At 47.7% G+C, this 15,069-nt stretch overlaps 2 protein-coding genes across 2 annotated transcripts in view; both read right to left on the bottom strand.

The window, feature by feature from the left end:
- Nucleotides 1-1,289, bottom strand: part of LOC8030498 (ras-related protein Rab-34) — a 42,967-nt gene extending 41,678 nt beyond the window's left edge. The window contains exons 1-2 of the mRNA XM_042290099.1: nucleotides 1,246-1,289; nucleotides 664-897 (exon numbers count right to left, since the gene is read on the bottom strand). Of these exons, the coding sequence (XP_042146033.1) occupies nucleotides 664-897; nucleotides 1,246-1,289 (278 nt within the window). The remainder of the gene's footprint in view (nucleotides 1-663; nucleotides 898-1,245) is intronic.
- Nucleotides 1,290-7,085: 5,796 nt separating this feature from the next.
- On the bottom strand, nucleotides 7,086-13,264 carry LOC115311613 (corrinoid adenosyltransferase). Its single transcript, XM_029970334.2, has 8 exons — nucleotides 13,153-13,264; nucleotides 13,014-13,060; nucleotides 11,821-11,966; nucleotides 9,391-9,463; nucleotides 9,214-9,311; nucleotides 7,758-7,822; nucleotides 7,334-7,393; nucleotides 7,086-7,226 (listed from the first exon to the last, which is right to left on the bottom strand). The coding sequence occupies exons 1-8, from the start codon at nucleotides 13,218-13,220 to the stop codon at nucleotides 7,151-7,153; spliced, it is 633 nt and encodes a 210-aa protein (XP_029826194.2). The 5' UTR covers nucleotides 13,221-13,264; the 3' UTR covers nucleotides 7,086-7,150.
- Nucleotides 13,265-15,069: the final 1,805 nt, after the last annotated feature.

Here is a 15,069-nt window from a genome sequence, read left to right as displayed (position 1 = left end):
ACCGATGCCCCCTCCATCCAACTCACGGCGTTTGCCAAAAGTGCGAGCGAACCTTCGGTGCACAACAATTGTTCCATGTCGATGCGGCGTTGTTCAAACACCTCTCTTCTGCAACCAAGATTTCAATGCTCCGAAAAAAAAAAAAAAAAACTAAGAACGCCGGTTAGCCAACTTTCTTACAGAACAAGCGGTGCTCTGCCGGAAAGCTTCTACCCAAAAGTGCAATAGGCCGAATGTTTCTCACTGATTGAGACCCACCCGAAGGCGGGAGTAGCATATCTCGCTTGCCCTCAATATATAGTGACGCACAGATTTCGGGGCTTTCGATCCGGGCGGTGTGTCCAGGCAGGCTATTTTGAGGAAAGTGAAGTGCCTTTTCCTACCCGACACAACGTAACGGTCTCTGATTGATCTCCCAACCCCCAACACCGGGAGCCTCGGAGCTTTTTGGGACGAGCTCGCGCCGTATTCTTAGCGTGGCTAAAGTGGAAGGTGTTGGGTCGAAGCCGAGAAGAGCGCGCGGCTGTTCCGAGTCCCTGGCTGACTTCCCACAGAGATCGGAGGGAGCGGAGGTGCCAGAGAATTTTCCAGTTCCGCGTTTCAGCCGCGCGCCTCTTTGCAGAAAGACGAGCAGCCCGCGTGCATAGCAGCAGCCCGACTCACTCGGCTCCTACGGCGCTGCGTCGCAGGCAGGCTTCGCGCACCTCGGTGGGGAAGTCGGTGTCCGGGTACGGCGTGTCCAGGTACGAGTACGCCTGCGAGCAGAGATGAACGCCACCCTGCAGGATCGCCGCACTCGCTCGACCAAAACAAGATATGGAGTTGAGATACCAAAGAGATAGCGTAGAGCTGTAGGAAACTTTAGCCGCGGTTAATACACCGTACAAAAGACCGTCTCCAGACACTCAGTCTGGTGCGAGTTCCTATACCTAGTCATGTCACATTGGTCAAACAAAAACTGCCTGCAGACGTGTTCCAAGCGAAGTAAAAACATGCTTAAAACATGATTGAGTCCGCAGATAATCCTGTCAATACGTCTTCAGCGCGAACATAGTGTGTCTCGTATGGGGAGTGCGATGGTGGCTTGAGTAAACCGGTTTCGCGCTCCGATAACGAGACACGATGACGATACGATGCACTTGCAAAGCCACCGGGGGAGTATTGCTACCGGAGTTATTAGAACGCTCAACTAAGACTCTTTAACATCGCATCCACGACCATCGATCCGACTAGGGTCAGTGAGACTCCACCGCCGCGCATGCGCAGACTCCGTAGAACTCACCGATCATGTCGTGTCCATTTTTTTAGCGTTAAATGGGAGTTTTATTAGATCGTCCCCATAACTCCGGTAACGTGCTCTGCTGACACCTTTGAGCAAGCATTGTATCGGTACAGGCATTAACGGATCGGTCTACTGTCGAGATCGGTTATAACGAAGTCAACGGGAATCGGAAATCACTTCGCTATATTCGCTATTTCGTTATAACCGGCTTCGGTTATAACGAAGTGCAAAAAGGAATGGGAAATCGTGATCGATTTGCTGTAGCCGCTATTTCGTTATAACCGACTTCGGTTATGACGAAGTGCAAAAGGGAGTGGGAAATCGTGATTGCTTCGCTGTAGCCGCTATTTCGTTATAAACGACTTCAGTTATAATGAAGTGCAAAAGGGAATGGGAAATCGTGATCTCTTCGCTGTAGCTGCTATTTCGTTATAAGCGACTTCGTTATAACCGGTCTCAACAGCTCTAAAACTCACTAATAGGGAGTGTTTGTATCCTCCGATAACGGTACCCGATGACGAAACGACGCACGCGCGAAGGTGCCGCCGGAGTAACGGGTATCGTTATCGGAACGATTTACTAAAACTCACCTTTTCGTATATCGGTTCCGCCGTCCCGCTACGCACTGCGCAACGAAGACATCCCTACTGCGCATGCGTGTATCCCTAAACTGAGAGCGCGGTGAGTGCGCTAACCGAACCGATCGAACGCTTCCCTTTTCTAGCCTGACCTTCTGAGCGTGCCTATGGGCGGGAGCCTGATCACATGGCGAAGATAGACTGGTCCAACGAGCACCTATAGCTTCCGCAGCACTGTCTGCGTAGGGGTGAACAGTCGTGCGCGAATAGTGGATTTGGAGTAAGCGAAGTGTGGTTTTGGCCAAATATTTTTGAATTGAATATCGAATAGTTTGTCCGGGCCTTTCACTTTACTGCACCACGCGTAAACGAAAACCCAGCTGAACTCGAAAAGGTTGTTCCCGAACTCCCCAACTGTCCACTTCAAAGTTCAGTAACTTTTTAATACGACTATTTATAATGGCATGTAAACGACACATTCGTCCCAACAATCCTAATTGAGAAAATTTCTAGATCTGATTGCTGTGTGCAAATACTCTTTCCTAAATTTAAAATTTGAAAGAAAAAAAATCCCGAACAATGAACGCCTGTTGCGAAGACATCGCTAGAATATGCGGGCAGACACCGAGGGAGAGGATGAGCCGAGAGAGCGCGGGGGAACCTCAGAACGCCGAGCTCTGATTGGACGGATTAGTGGGTAGACCTAAAGCTAGCTGCCATTGTCTCCACTGCACTCGTCGAACGCGTTAGAATGCGTCCGCTTTTTCCTTTCTAAACCCACAAAAGCAACTTTTTTTTTGTTTTTCGTTTTTTTTTTTAAGGAAAAAGACAACATATATTGGATATTCTTTTTTTCTTTTATCTGAAAAGAAATGTAGTTTTGGGTAAAATGGCAAATATTAGGCTAAAAAATAAATTTGGACAACGCTTCGCTGGGCCTATATATTGGTGTAACTAAACGAGAGATCTAACGTCAAACTTTTAAGCTATGGTGCAGCCCAGATACGCCTGATCAAGGTCACTTGGGAATCCTTTCACTGTCCCCAAATATCCTTCCTTAAATCTCAAATTCGATTAAAATAAGAAACAACATAACGACCAATCAGGACTTGTCTCAATGTTACAGTAGCCGCTGTTTTATTTTGGAACGTTCACTGCAAAGTAGGGTGGTACGCCACAGCACTCACCGAGTTATTATTATTATTGTTGTTATTATTATTATTTATAAACTACTCGATGCGTGAGCGTGCATCATCTCGTTCCAGAGAAGTGCTTTCCGTGTGAGCACGCGGCTGCTCTGCGGCGAAGCGAGTTGCGCAGGATCGCGATGTGTACCGTGCTCTGCAACTGTCGCTTCTCCGCAGTACATTCGTGTGCGGTGGGAAACGCACACAACGAAGCCTACTAACCCGGTCGACCGGGCCACGAACACGGAAATACTACGGAGCTCTAGACTGCTGTCCATCAAAGTTCGATTCAAAGATAAATTCAAATACAAGGTTATTCGAATAAACAATCGAACATTTAGAAAGGTCGCACAAGGCCACTGTATCGACCAGCGTGGCGCAGCAGCTAAATTAGTTTCAGTACTAGAAAAATGATTACTTCTTTTGCGCGATGTTTAAACGAATTATTTTTTTCACATTTGAATTAAATGTACTAGAAGGTAGAGCCACTGACGGGTCTTCTCGTTGCTCCGCCTCCAGAGCTTGCTTGCTATAGTTCCTGACACGGTAAGAACGGCGGGGCGTCTCGCGGCCTTCCGTCGTGCTTTGACAGCGTGAGCACGCTCGAGCCTCACGACATGACGCCGAAGCGTTATCGAAGGTAGAAAGCTCGCGCTGCACAGGCGGAACTGCCGAAACTCCTCGCTGGCGTCTTCACCGTGTCAGTGATCTTTCGTAACACTTCGGCGCCTCATGCACTCCGAGCGTGCACGCGCGGCCACAGCCCGACGAAAGACAGCGAGGGCGTGCTTGCAGGCCGCGCGTCCGCAAGAGACGCGCCCTGTCGTTGTCAGCCCGCCCGTGACTATACGGCGGGGCGAGCACTTTGAAAGGCACAAATGGCGCAGTAATCGGACCCCCGCAAGTCCACCCCAGGGTCCTTTTTTTTGTGTCGTACGCGTGGCAGGCACTGGCGTCATATCAGCGGCCATTTTGAAGGACCTCGCTGCAGCGCGTGTACCTAGTGCAGCACAGATTCGCACCAACGACTGTGTCATTCTCGGCAAGAACGACTGGGAACGACGATTGGTACCTAAACAAAAATAAAAGTGGGAGAGAGAGAGAGAAGAGGGGGGAGCGATTTCCCGCATAACTCAGGGCGTCTACATTTCGGGCATCCGCAAGAGCCGACCGAAAACGCCGATTTGCCGCTTCCGTCCCGACTGACAATAGCCAGGAACAAATACAGAAAACAAGTGAGGCGCAAGAACGCGGGACACGCGTTTACGACAATTTCGTCCGTTCAAGTTCTGGCGACCTCCCCCCGGTAATCCTGTAATGATAATAATCCCCCCGTCCGTTCTTCCTTCCCGGAGTAGAAGGTCGTACTTTGGGGTGCTCGGAGGTTTCGTAACACGAAGCAAAAAGAAATGGCCTCGAAATTATACCGTCACGAAGTTGCCTGCGGTTAACCCCAAAGGCTGGCAGGAATCGGGGGCCCTCCGAGTGCAGCTGCCGTCCAGCCAGAGTTTTCATCGAAAACACTAAACCGCCGATCGGTAACGCAACAGAACGATGAACTCCACAAAATATGGCACGTCGCGTCTTTGTCGTGGTGTAATATCAAGGATAAAAGTAGTTTCTTTATCATTTTCTCCTTCGCAGAACTTGATGTTACGGGAATCGCAGTGTTGCAGTGTTGGCGCATTAACGCGCGGGGGAGGGGGAAGGGGGAGGGGGGCACTTTATAGTGCATATATTCAAACGAGGCTCGTGGATCGGACGCGAGCATCGCACGAGTACTTGACTCGCGCGTAGCTACGATGAATGTTAGTGACATGTGCGAGTTGAAAGGGTGAACGCTGCTCGTTTTTCTCCGACTTTTTCTGCGATCCCGCCACTCCGCGGAGAGGAAAAACTAACACCTGCTTCGTGGAATATGAACGTCAATAATTCATCCTAAACGGTGTTAAGTGAACGTAAAAGAACATGGTTACACCGCTCCGCCACTTTATAAGGCAGAAAAGCATGCATGCGCGAAGAACCATCCGAAATTCGGAAAACGGCAAAATCGTTTCGCACTAGTTTCAAGAACCGAGCGTAATGCACTGAACGCAAACATGGATTCGGTAAAAGGATTAATTACGACTTCCGTACCAGAAATGTCCTGGTGTGGTTAGTTTAAAAAAAAAAAAAGAAAAAAGAAGTCTGGAACTATTTTTTTTTTTAAGTTTCAATTTTTTTCGGTTGGTTTGCCGCTCATCGGTAGGTAATTTTTTCTCCACTTTAAGCGAAAGCAACGGCACAGCTAAATCTCTTCCGCGTGTTCTTTAGAAAAAAAAAAAAAAAAAAGAGAAGAAAAATTATTTGTAATTATGTTCCATACATCTAAATGAAAACATGGGACATTGTTTGAATAATTCAAAATATTAAACGACAAACGATGCGTACAACTAAACCATTTCCGTGCTAAAAAAAACAAAAACAAAAAAACAGAGAGAGAGAGAGAGAGAGAGATGTAAATTCTGCGACATGCACGATACGGCTCAGCAGTGCACGTGCCCAAGGTGCGCAATGAGCGCGACTTCAAAGTCCATTCCGTCCCTCGCTCACCTGTGGGAAGTCGTCGATGCCGGAGCGCTCTCCGGCTATCGTCATGAGCACACCTTCGCGGGGAACCTCGCGGCGTCCCAGCTGAGCTCAAAGAGCCGCACGAACAGCGAACTGCTCGCAAGAACAGACGGGGAAAACAGCAACAAAAAAAAAAACCCTGTAGCTCCAACTTCTCCGACTAGCGACCGTCGTCGACGCAGACGCCGGTGCAAAGCGGGAAAGCGGCGTTCCTGAGCGGGTGCGCTTCTGGTGGCAGCGTCGGCGAGCGCATTGTTCCACCTGCGACGCCCGTCGTCAGAACGGTATTAACCAATTCCGGGACACGCCGGAGTGACGCATGGCGCCGGTTTCTCCCTCTCGGCACCCCAGAACGTCACGGTTCACGGTGTGCGAGCAACAAACGCCCGGTCCTCGTCGCTTATTGCCGGTGGTCTCTCGCCGCTGTTGGCACGGCCCGCCCCTGGGACGCTGCGGAGAACGCAAATAACGCAACAAAAGGTTTAATTTTGGCAGCCCTGAACATCCGGTGGGGCCGTCCCGGCCACTCTGCTCGCTCCTGCAGCGACGACGTACTTCCTCGGCACCGCGCGGTAGAAAAGAAGCAGACGACGCTGTCAGCGTCGTCTGCTTTGACGCGTCTTCTGTAGTTTTCGGCGTCGGTTCCGAAGAAAGGCTCGTTCAAAAGCGCCAATGGCGAGCGAGAGGCTGTCGGAAGCTCAAGACCAGACAAGAGATTAATCGAGGCTCTTCCCGCACGAGCTGATGAGCATAAACAGAGAAAACTGGAGGCATGAAAGCGGCCATTCACGGCGCGGCGAAGGTCAAATAGCAGACGACGCCGCGCTGCCGATGTCGTCTGCTACTCCATCCCTGGCGCGCAGTAGAGGCAGCGGCCGTGGCCTTCGCGCGTATGGCACGGACACCCTAAAAAAAGCCAGGCCCCCTCTGGACTACTTTGGCGGTCATCGATTTCTGGGGAACGAGAGGGGGGAGGAAGGGGGGGACTGATGCGCTGAATCACGGCTCTTCGACCCGAAATAAGAGCCGGACATTAGCGCTCTGTGTAGACGTGCGTGGCGTCACGGTGTTGATGTCACGGCTTTTCATTTGCTGGCGCAAAAAAAAAAAAAAAGAAAAGAATTCCCTTTTTTTCTTTCTCTTCCCCATAATTAAGACAAAAGTGTGGCGTGAGCACCCAAACGTCCTGCTAGCACAACTTGAGCGCCGATCTAGCCGACCATACCTGCTAAAAAAAAAAAAAAAAGTTTCTATTACGTGAATATTTGCCAATTTTTTTTGTGCTTTTGATTAGTATTTACAGACTGTGATCAAAAGCTAACTCAAAATGTCGGGGTCTCACAGTTTGTAATTATTTGTGCATGGTATTTTCGTAGGTCCCAAAACAGGCCATGAGCAAAGCATTTACAACAAAGCCAAAAATACGTTTTTTCCCCTAAATTTATTATAAAAATAGGTCCTCATAACTGAACTCAGGAGACAGTTCCACAAAGCTACTTGTAGATAACTTCTTCAGCACCATCGTGTTGGGCTGCAACTCGTGCTGCGACGAACAAGAAGTCGCTCAGCCTGAAACAGACGTGCACCTTGTGAGAAAACATTCCATATGGCACAAAGATAATGCCGCAACCTAGCAATGTTAAAGGTGCCCGGATGAGCTCTCTGCAAGTGCTCACCTGTTCAGGTACCGCATGACGACGTCATCCACTTCATTGTCATGAACCAGCGTGCTCACCCTACCAAAGAAACAAGTCACTCACATATGTCACTAAAAAAAAATGTTTTCAGCAAAGCAGTTGGAAAAGACATTGCTCGGTGACAAAAATAATGTGATGAAGCCCAACGTTCTTGGTGCAGTTGTAAGCATACACTGAAAGTCATGCCCCATAGTGAATGCCAAGTGAAAACGGTGACTGTGCAGACAGTAGCCAGGAACCACCTTAACACAAATATGAAATTCCATTGCTGTCCAGTGGACTTCTTGTCATGACCAATAACCCTTACCACCACATTGCATCAACAGAAAATGTTCCCACAGCTGACAGATGGCTGTATATCGGAGGTAGCGTAGAAAATTATCAAAAGAAAAAGACATATTACCTCCGTTCAGCACGCCGACACACGGACCGTGCTATGTGGATTGACGAGCTTGATGGACTGCCAGACTGGACAAGAAAGACAAGGCAGAAGATTTGTTTAGACAAACATTGCCAACAATGTGGGAAACGAGAAGAGTATTTTGAACGCACTTCAGTAAGGTGCCACATTTACCCTTCTCCCAACTATTCACAAAGAAACAATGGCGACAATCTGCTTGCCATAGTTTTCTTGCCTAACCAAGATTTAGAGTAAATGTCAGCATTTAAGTCAGGCTACCGAAATAGCCTGCACTAAACCTAACTGATTCTACCAGAGTTTGTTGTACAAAAGAAGAATGAGTTAGCAGGCGAGCTGGTAAATCTTAAATATAACTATGGTTTCGTGTTTTCAGGGTTCTATTTTTTTTTTTTTTTTTAGAAATCAGGGGTTTATTTTTCCCTACAGATTCTGTGTTTTTTGGTGTCAATTTCCAGGGTCACAAAAACAATCAATATTGTTTATCGAGACTTGTGTTTCAGAAAATAAGACACGGGAATAGGATTTTCCCATCCTTCAGAGAACATCAACTATGAACTATATACTTAGAGAACGACAAATGCCGTAAAGAAATGAAAATGGGTAGGAGATGTCCTGTGTAGCTTTGGCTTTTCTTAGTCAAGGACAGCTCCAATTCGGGGTGTTTTGAATCTTCAATGGTTTCTATAAAACCGTCTCGGGGGCTAATTTTGAGGTTTATCGGTATTTACCGAAAACACCGAATCCTAAATATAACTCAACCTGAAACCCAAAAGAAGCAAGCAGGTACGATGTAAAATGAATGACACAGACTCTCTCTCTGTTGACAGAGTTAACAGAGACAATGTGTGTGTGTGTGCATTCTTCTTTTTAAGTGTCTTCGTCCTCCTTCCCTGGTTTAGTCATTTTTAAGGCCTGGTTAGCTCCCAGTCAAAATATATTTACATTCTGTCCCCTCAAAGACTACAGTAAACGAAGAGCAGTAAGCAACTGTTTGCTTGCATTCTCTACCAGCGACTAGTTACGGAACTCATTATCAGCATCCCTTTATTGAGGGAGTACGTTTGTACTACAGCACACACTAAGGTAGTACATTAAAAGTGCAAACAGAGAAGTTTTATGCTTTCCCCATATGTGATTGTCATAACGACAGCTGGTTAAAGGCAGACTTCTAGTCAGAAAGAAGGGGAGGGGTTGAGCACAACAGGCAAGTAAGATACCCAAACGACAGTTTCATGCCCATTGCGGATCACTTTGCCACAAGAAGTTCAGACAAAAGGGGCTTCTTCTCTCTCCCACTGATGAACGCGAGGAGGAGGGTGAAAATATTTTCAGTCATGCTGAAGGAGAGTCGGCAGGCCGGCCTAAAACAACGAGGCTACTATAAGGAGTGCCGGAGCCTGTTCCGAACAAAAAGGCAAGCAAAACTACCAACGCTCACAGGTAGGATGAAGTTCCTGAGGGGTTTGAGGTTGCTGGTATGTCCGTCTATCCACCGCTCCAGCTCTTCCACGTGCTCCGGAGGAAAGGCCGTTTTCACTGGGGCACGAGAGGTTTGTCTTGTCAAGCGAATACCCCAGGTGCCTCGTGGGGCAAAATATTCGTCGGACGTCCCTACCTCTCTGTCCTTCCGACGAAGACGACTTGGGGGTTGCAATGGAGGCCTGCAGGTCCTGAAGGAGGCACTGCACCTGCAACGCAAAGAACAGCAGAAGGTGGGGGGAAAGGTCAGCATTTGGCCGACAAAGCTGCCAAGCAATGTCAGGGCGTAGTTGTAGTACCAAGAATTTTTCAAATAATAGACTGACGAAGAGAGAGTGCAACCTGCCACACTCGGGAGGTATGTTTACGGGAACTCGCACATTACCCTCCTTTGAATTATTTAGAGCGCCGCAAATGTAATGACCAGTGTTGCAGAATAAGCAATTCCATTCCAACTCCATTCTGGCCCCGAATTAGGGTTATTAATAATCCTATTCCTTTCAATTTGTAGGTATGGAGACACTAGGCCATACCCACTCCAGGATTGGCTCAGCCTTTCCATTGCATTCTTTTTAATTCCGTATCTCTGACGGTAACCAGGGCGGTGGACAAGTACTGGAGCACCCTATGTTGGCAATCTATTCCCTAATATTTTTTTTTCTTTTTTTAATTTCATGTTTTGAATGATTTAATGGTAAAGGATATAAGATTTAAGATAAAGGAATATAAAGTTATATCAGCATTTTGGTAGTATGCTACAGCGTACCTACACCACAGTTATTCATTCAACTTGAACAATCAAAATGCCATCATATTAAAGGTGCAGACAAACATAAACACTTAGCTAAATCACACATTAAAGTGCTTAAAAGTCTATATTGATAACAAACAAATTAACTATTGACTCCCTACGAGTCAATAGTTAATGAAAGCAATGGAGGTCCCACGCAACACATATATATACTTTTTTTTACTACTTTAGACAGTTTATTAAATTTTGATCAAAAGAGGCCCGTGGCTCCTCATTCAAAAGTTTTTGTTTCTTATCTCAAAGAACTTTCACAAGAGCCGCGGCACTTTTTTTTTCTCTGAAGGTTAGTCCTCATGGCCTTTCTGCCTTTTTCTACCATTCCGGTTTCCACCGTTTCCGTGCAAACACCCATTTCTGTAGCTTGTTGACCCCCAGATGGGGAATTGGTGGCCAAGTGGGCTAGCACACACCAGCTCAGAGAACATAGGGCAAAAGCTCATGCTGCAGAACCCAGGGATCCTGGGTTCAACCCCACCCCTGCCCGTTTCGATCTGGATGAAGATTGTACCGGCGTGCGGCCGTGTACCTCTACTGCGTGGTGTACGTTAAATACCCCAGGCTAGCAGACTAAGTTCAGGCTGTATAAACATACCCACACCCCAGTTTTTTTGGTTTTTTTTTGACCCCCAGAGAAAAAAAGGCTCAATCTTCCTGGCGGACGCCGATTGGGGTGGAAATTTTCTGTCTACTCAAGACGACAAATACCCCAACGATTCCCGGTCTTCTAGGTTAGTAGACACCATGCTCATTTAACTAAAGCCGAGCAATGGTCACAGAGAGCACTCAGTGGTACTCTAGGCATTGAAAGTGTGATCAAGTGTAAAAGGCCCGGAACAGAAGGCAAAGTTACAACCGCCATTTTCTTTGCAAACGGACCATATGACCTTGAGTTCTAGGAGATATATATATGACCAGTGTGTTTGCTTAGAAAGGTCCTAAGAATGTCTAGTTTCTGCGTGGTGAGAAGTTACAACTTTTTAGTTTTGGTTGCATCACTGGGGGCACCACTTTCATTCTTGAAGCAGCATGACCCGGTCAGGTAATCAAGCCGTCAAGCAGAAATGCTACTTTAAGAGGCACTTTAACCGTGCACCAGCACACCCTAGCTGAAGGTCAACGCAGCTCGCATAAGCATGTGCTGAGTGCTGCACACTTATTGCATGTGCCGATGCGCTGCGCACCGAGATTGCACTGTGAATGGTTTTGTTTTGTATCGCTTACCCTTGCCTTGGCCCCTAAACAAGCTGGTGGTATTGTAAAATAAATAAAACAGAACCAAGCCCATTCTATTCTAGGCAAAAGGCATCTAATTCCACTCCCCATTCTAATACCCCCAGCACTGCTGCTATTCCATTCTGGCTCCAAGGCTACAAGCACAGACATGTTGCCTTGAATGACGCTTTCACTGTAGGCACGGCAGTCTAATAGGGAACGCAAGGGGCGACGGTTGCCCCCCATAGTATTCTGGGGGCAACCTATGCCCCACAATTCCAGGGCTCCCTTATCTGAAATTTTTTTTGTGTTTGGACGCACATGACTGCAGGTTTTGTGCAAAGCGTGTTGTTCACTCTTGTAGCTTCTGCTTCACTCGCACTACTAGTGAAATGTAGTATATATCGATCCTTACATAAGGATGTGAGACTTAAGGCAACAGCCAGTCTCGTGAAGCATTCTTCCCACCTCCTTCAGAAAGACACATCTTTGGAAAAGTTATCCCAGGCATATCGGGCGATGCTATCAGACGAGATCACCTACCGTCTTGAGCTGGTCACTGAGCTCTTCATGCTGTAGAACTGCCCTAATGTAACCAATGTGCGAGTTCAGTTCATCCGTCGTACCAAGAGCCTCAAAGACAGCGTCGTCTTTTCTCCGCCTCTGACCGCTGAATGTCACCGACGTTCCTGAAAGAGCCCATCCCAAGGATAATAAAAGAGAAGTTGACGAAGAAAGCGGACAGAAATCAAATATTCAGGCCTCGCACGTGACACCATTTCTGCATGTTGGCAATTCTAAATAAATTGATGTGAAAAATCAATTACTGAAATCAAAGCCATGTTGGGAACTACTTTAAAATGTAGGCAACTATAAGCAAGAGGGCCACAGTGAGCTTTTAGTTTTTTTATCCCCCAAAGGTCATCCTGGTGATATCCCACGCCGGCCTGGCGATAGTCACAAAATTGCAGAGGGGAAGCAAATTGGTTTAGAAGGGCGAAGGAAGGAATCTTATTTTTGGTTTTTAATTTCTAGGCTAGGTGGCGTAAGCTACCGCTCGTTATAAAGGGTACAGGCGTTAGCATCCATCCATCCATTCATCCGTGAAGGCAACGATCTTGAAGTTCGAAGTTGCAACTTACAAGTCATGGAGGTAGGAAGCTTCTGGAGGCGACATGAAGTGTGGAGGGACATGCCCCCAACGATGACCAAAACCGAGAGGAAACGAGAACCGACTTGGTGCCAACAGCTGTTTTTGGTCACCCACCGACTGCATCCTCTACTTCCAACTTCACTCGGGATTGTCTCGTTTGGCTGGCTACTTAAACTGGCCTGAGTCGGTCTGTCGCCTCCTTTTCTTCCTACCTCCATGTTGCAAGTGCAGAAAAGCTGCTTTCAGTGATGCTTCGGCGTGTGACGTGAACTTTGGTCGTGTACGCTTATCCGAAGCATTACGATAGGCAGGAAACTCGCGCTACCTTTCACATTTAATACCTACGACCAAAATACTATATTAAAACTTGTGTCACGGTCGAAATTAACGAAATGTTGGCTAAGAAAAGTTTAGTCGGGGGAATGCTCGACGTGGATGAGCTACAGAACCGTTTACGTTGTCGTACGACTGCAAGCAACAAAGTACGGCAGGTAGCGCGTAGACAGCGGCGTAATAACGTCACCTGCAATGTAATTATAACAACTTTTGCATTAAACCCGCAATTAAATCGAGGGTAACGTGCCTTTATCTCCAGTACGAGTGTAGATCTTGGGGTGCGCCGGCCTGTCGCTGTCGTCGAAGGGGGAAACAGAACGAAGAATTTCAATTCCGATTCTAAGGACGACATGGGTTAACAACAGTAAACAGTTGATCTCGCTCACCTCATCCTTCGCGCACCCATGAAGTTAACGAGAATCGACGAGGTACAGATGCGCCTCACGGTTAACATCCTGGCTTGTAAACACAAACACGAGCAGGTTGGCGTATGGGTTTGGCTACTGGCTCTCAGGTTGACTTTGGATTGACTCTGAATCGACTCGACTTTCGTGGATTGCTAGGCCAGCTAGGCTACCAGTTATGACGTCATAATATAGGCGCGCATTTTGAAAATGTATCTAAAAATTTTTTTTTTTTTAACATGAGATTGCGACGGGAGCGGTCGACCGGTCGTGTTTGCTTGCGTCGCTTCGGCGGGAACTCTCGTGTACTTACCGTACTTACTACTGAAGAAACGTTCGCGCGTCGCAAGCAACAAGCTGTCGGCGATCGTTGCCAACCTTCTGGGTCTTCCAAAACGTTTCTACCGTGCACCTTCCGTAGGAGTGCAATGCCATCCAGTGTTGAAAATCGTGGTTAGCGCTCGGGGCGTGCGCAGTGGCGACGATGCTACTCTCTGCGTAAGCAAAGCGTAAGCAAAGCGTGCGCTATTCTAAAACTGCCCAATTCGGTTTATAAAAGCCTTAATGACAGATAAAAGGCTGTTGCCCATTTTATGCAGGCCCACTGTACCTGCTCCTAATAGAAATAATTAGTAAATCACAGTAACTGTACACTGAATTTTGGTCCGAATGTCTCGTCAGTTAATAGATGGAGGGTTGCACACTTGCACAATTCTTTTATGTGTTTTCTTCAAATGGCCCTCGCATAACTTCGCTTGGGAGGGAGCGCCAGAGCTCAGCCAGAGCTCAGTGGCTCTAGGGAAGAGCATACCTTTGTGTCCCTCTGTCCGACGAGAAGTGATTGCAGTTTGCGCCAGAGCATTTCTTTCTCGCATCGTGTAGGAGCGGCATGGGAGGGCCGTTAAGCACACAAGCTAGGAGGCGAAGCGAGGCGTCACGTCTATGGAGAGACAGGCGATTCCACCCTACACCTCCGAGAAGTTCGGAAGTGTCCATATCTCTTACAGTTGGAGCTGTGACTGCAACTGGCAGTGCAAGACAGCGTACGTAGGCAGCTAACCGTAGTACACTTTCTAAAGAAGCAATCGTAGCGACCTGCCGAGGGCTCCATACAAACGAGCAGTACTCAAGCTGCGGAAGCACTAGTGCAGTGTACGAACTTCGCAGTGCTTTTGGGCCAGTCTCCCTTGATACACGTTGCACAAAGCTCAGTGTACGTGGTGCCCTGGAAAGCACCTCACTAATGTAACAGGGGGAATGAAAATGCAGATCTAGCGTGATCTCCAAAAGTTTTGTTCGCGATGTCCTTGCAATTAGGGTGTCACCGATAGTAAAGCCTGGAGGGGGCAGGGGCTGTCGGTTGGTGGCGAGTAGCATCACGGAGCACTTTGCAGTGTTGAGGGGCAGTCGGTGTATCACGGACCATTCTTGCAGCTTGCAAAGATCCTCCCGTAGTTGCTTGTAAGGGCCTATGCCTCTGATGGGCTGAAGTGTTGGATCATCGGTGAAGAGAAATGGCCTCGATTTAGGAGAACCAATCACATCATCAATGAAGATGTTAAAGAGGGTCGGGCCCAATGCGCTGCCTCGGTGGATGCCAGAGATTACCTCTAGGGCCTCGAACTTCACTCCTTAGAACACAACTCTCTGGCCTCAGCCTGCCAAGTTATTTGCGATCCATTTGAGAGTGGAGCCCGCTACGCCAGTTTTCAGCAGATTCCGCAGTAAAAGGCTGTGGTCGACCTGGTCGGATGCATTTAGAATCTAGTTGGACCAACTCGCATGCCGTGCAATTGTCCGGACATTCACTTACTTCGTGCACCAATGTGGCCAGAGTAAGCTCGTACCTACGGCGTGGGCAAAAAACCAGTGGTGGGCAAAAAGCAGGCTCCGTTCCTT

The sequence above is a fragment of the Ixodes scapularis genome, unplaced genomic scaffold, assembly GCF_016920785.2.
Source record: "Ixodes scapularis isolate PalLabHiFi unplaced genomic scaffold, ASM1692078v2 PGA_scaffold1__304_contigs__length_218370807, whole genome shotgun sequence".
NCBI lineage: Eukaryota > Metazoa > Arthropoda > Arachnida > Ixodida > Ixodidae > Ixodes > Ixodes scapularis.
This window is presented reverse-complemented; position numbering and strand designations above follow the sequence as displayed.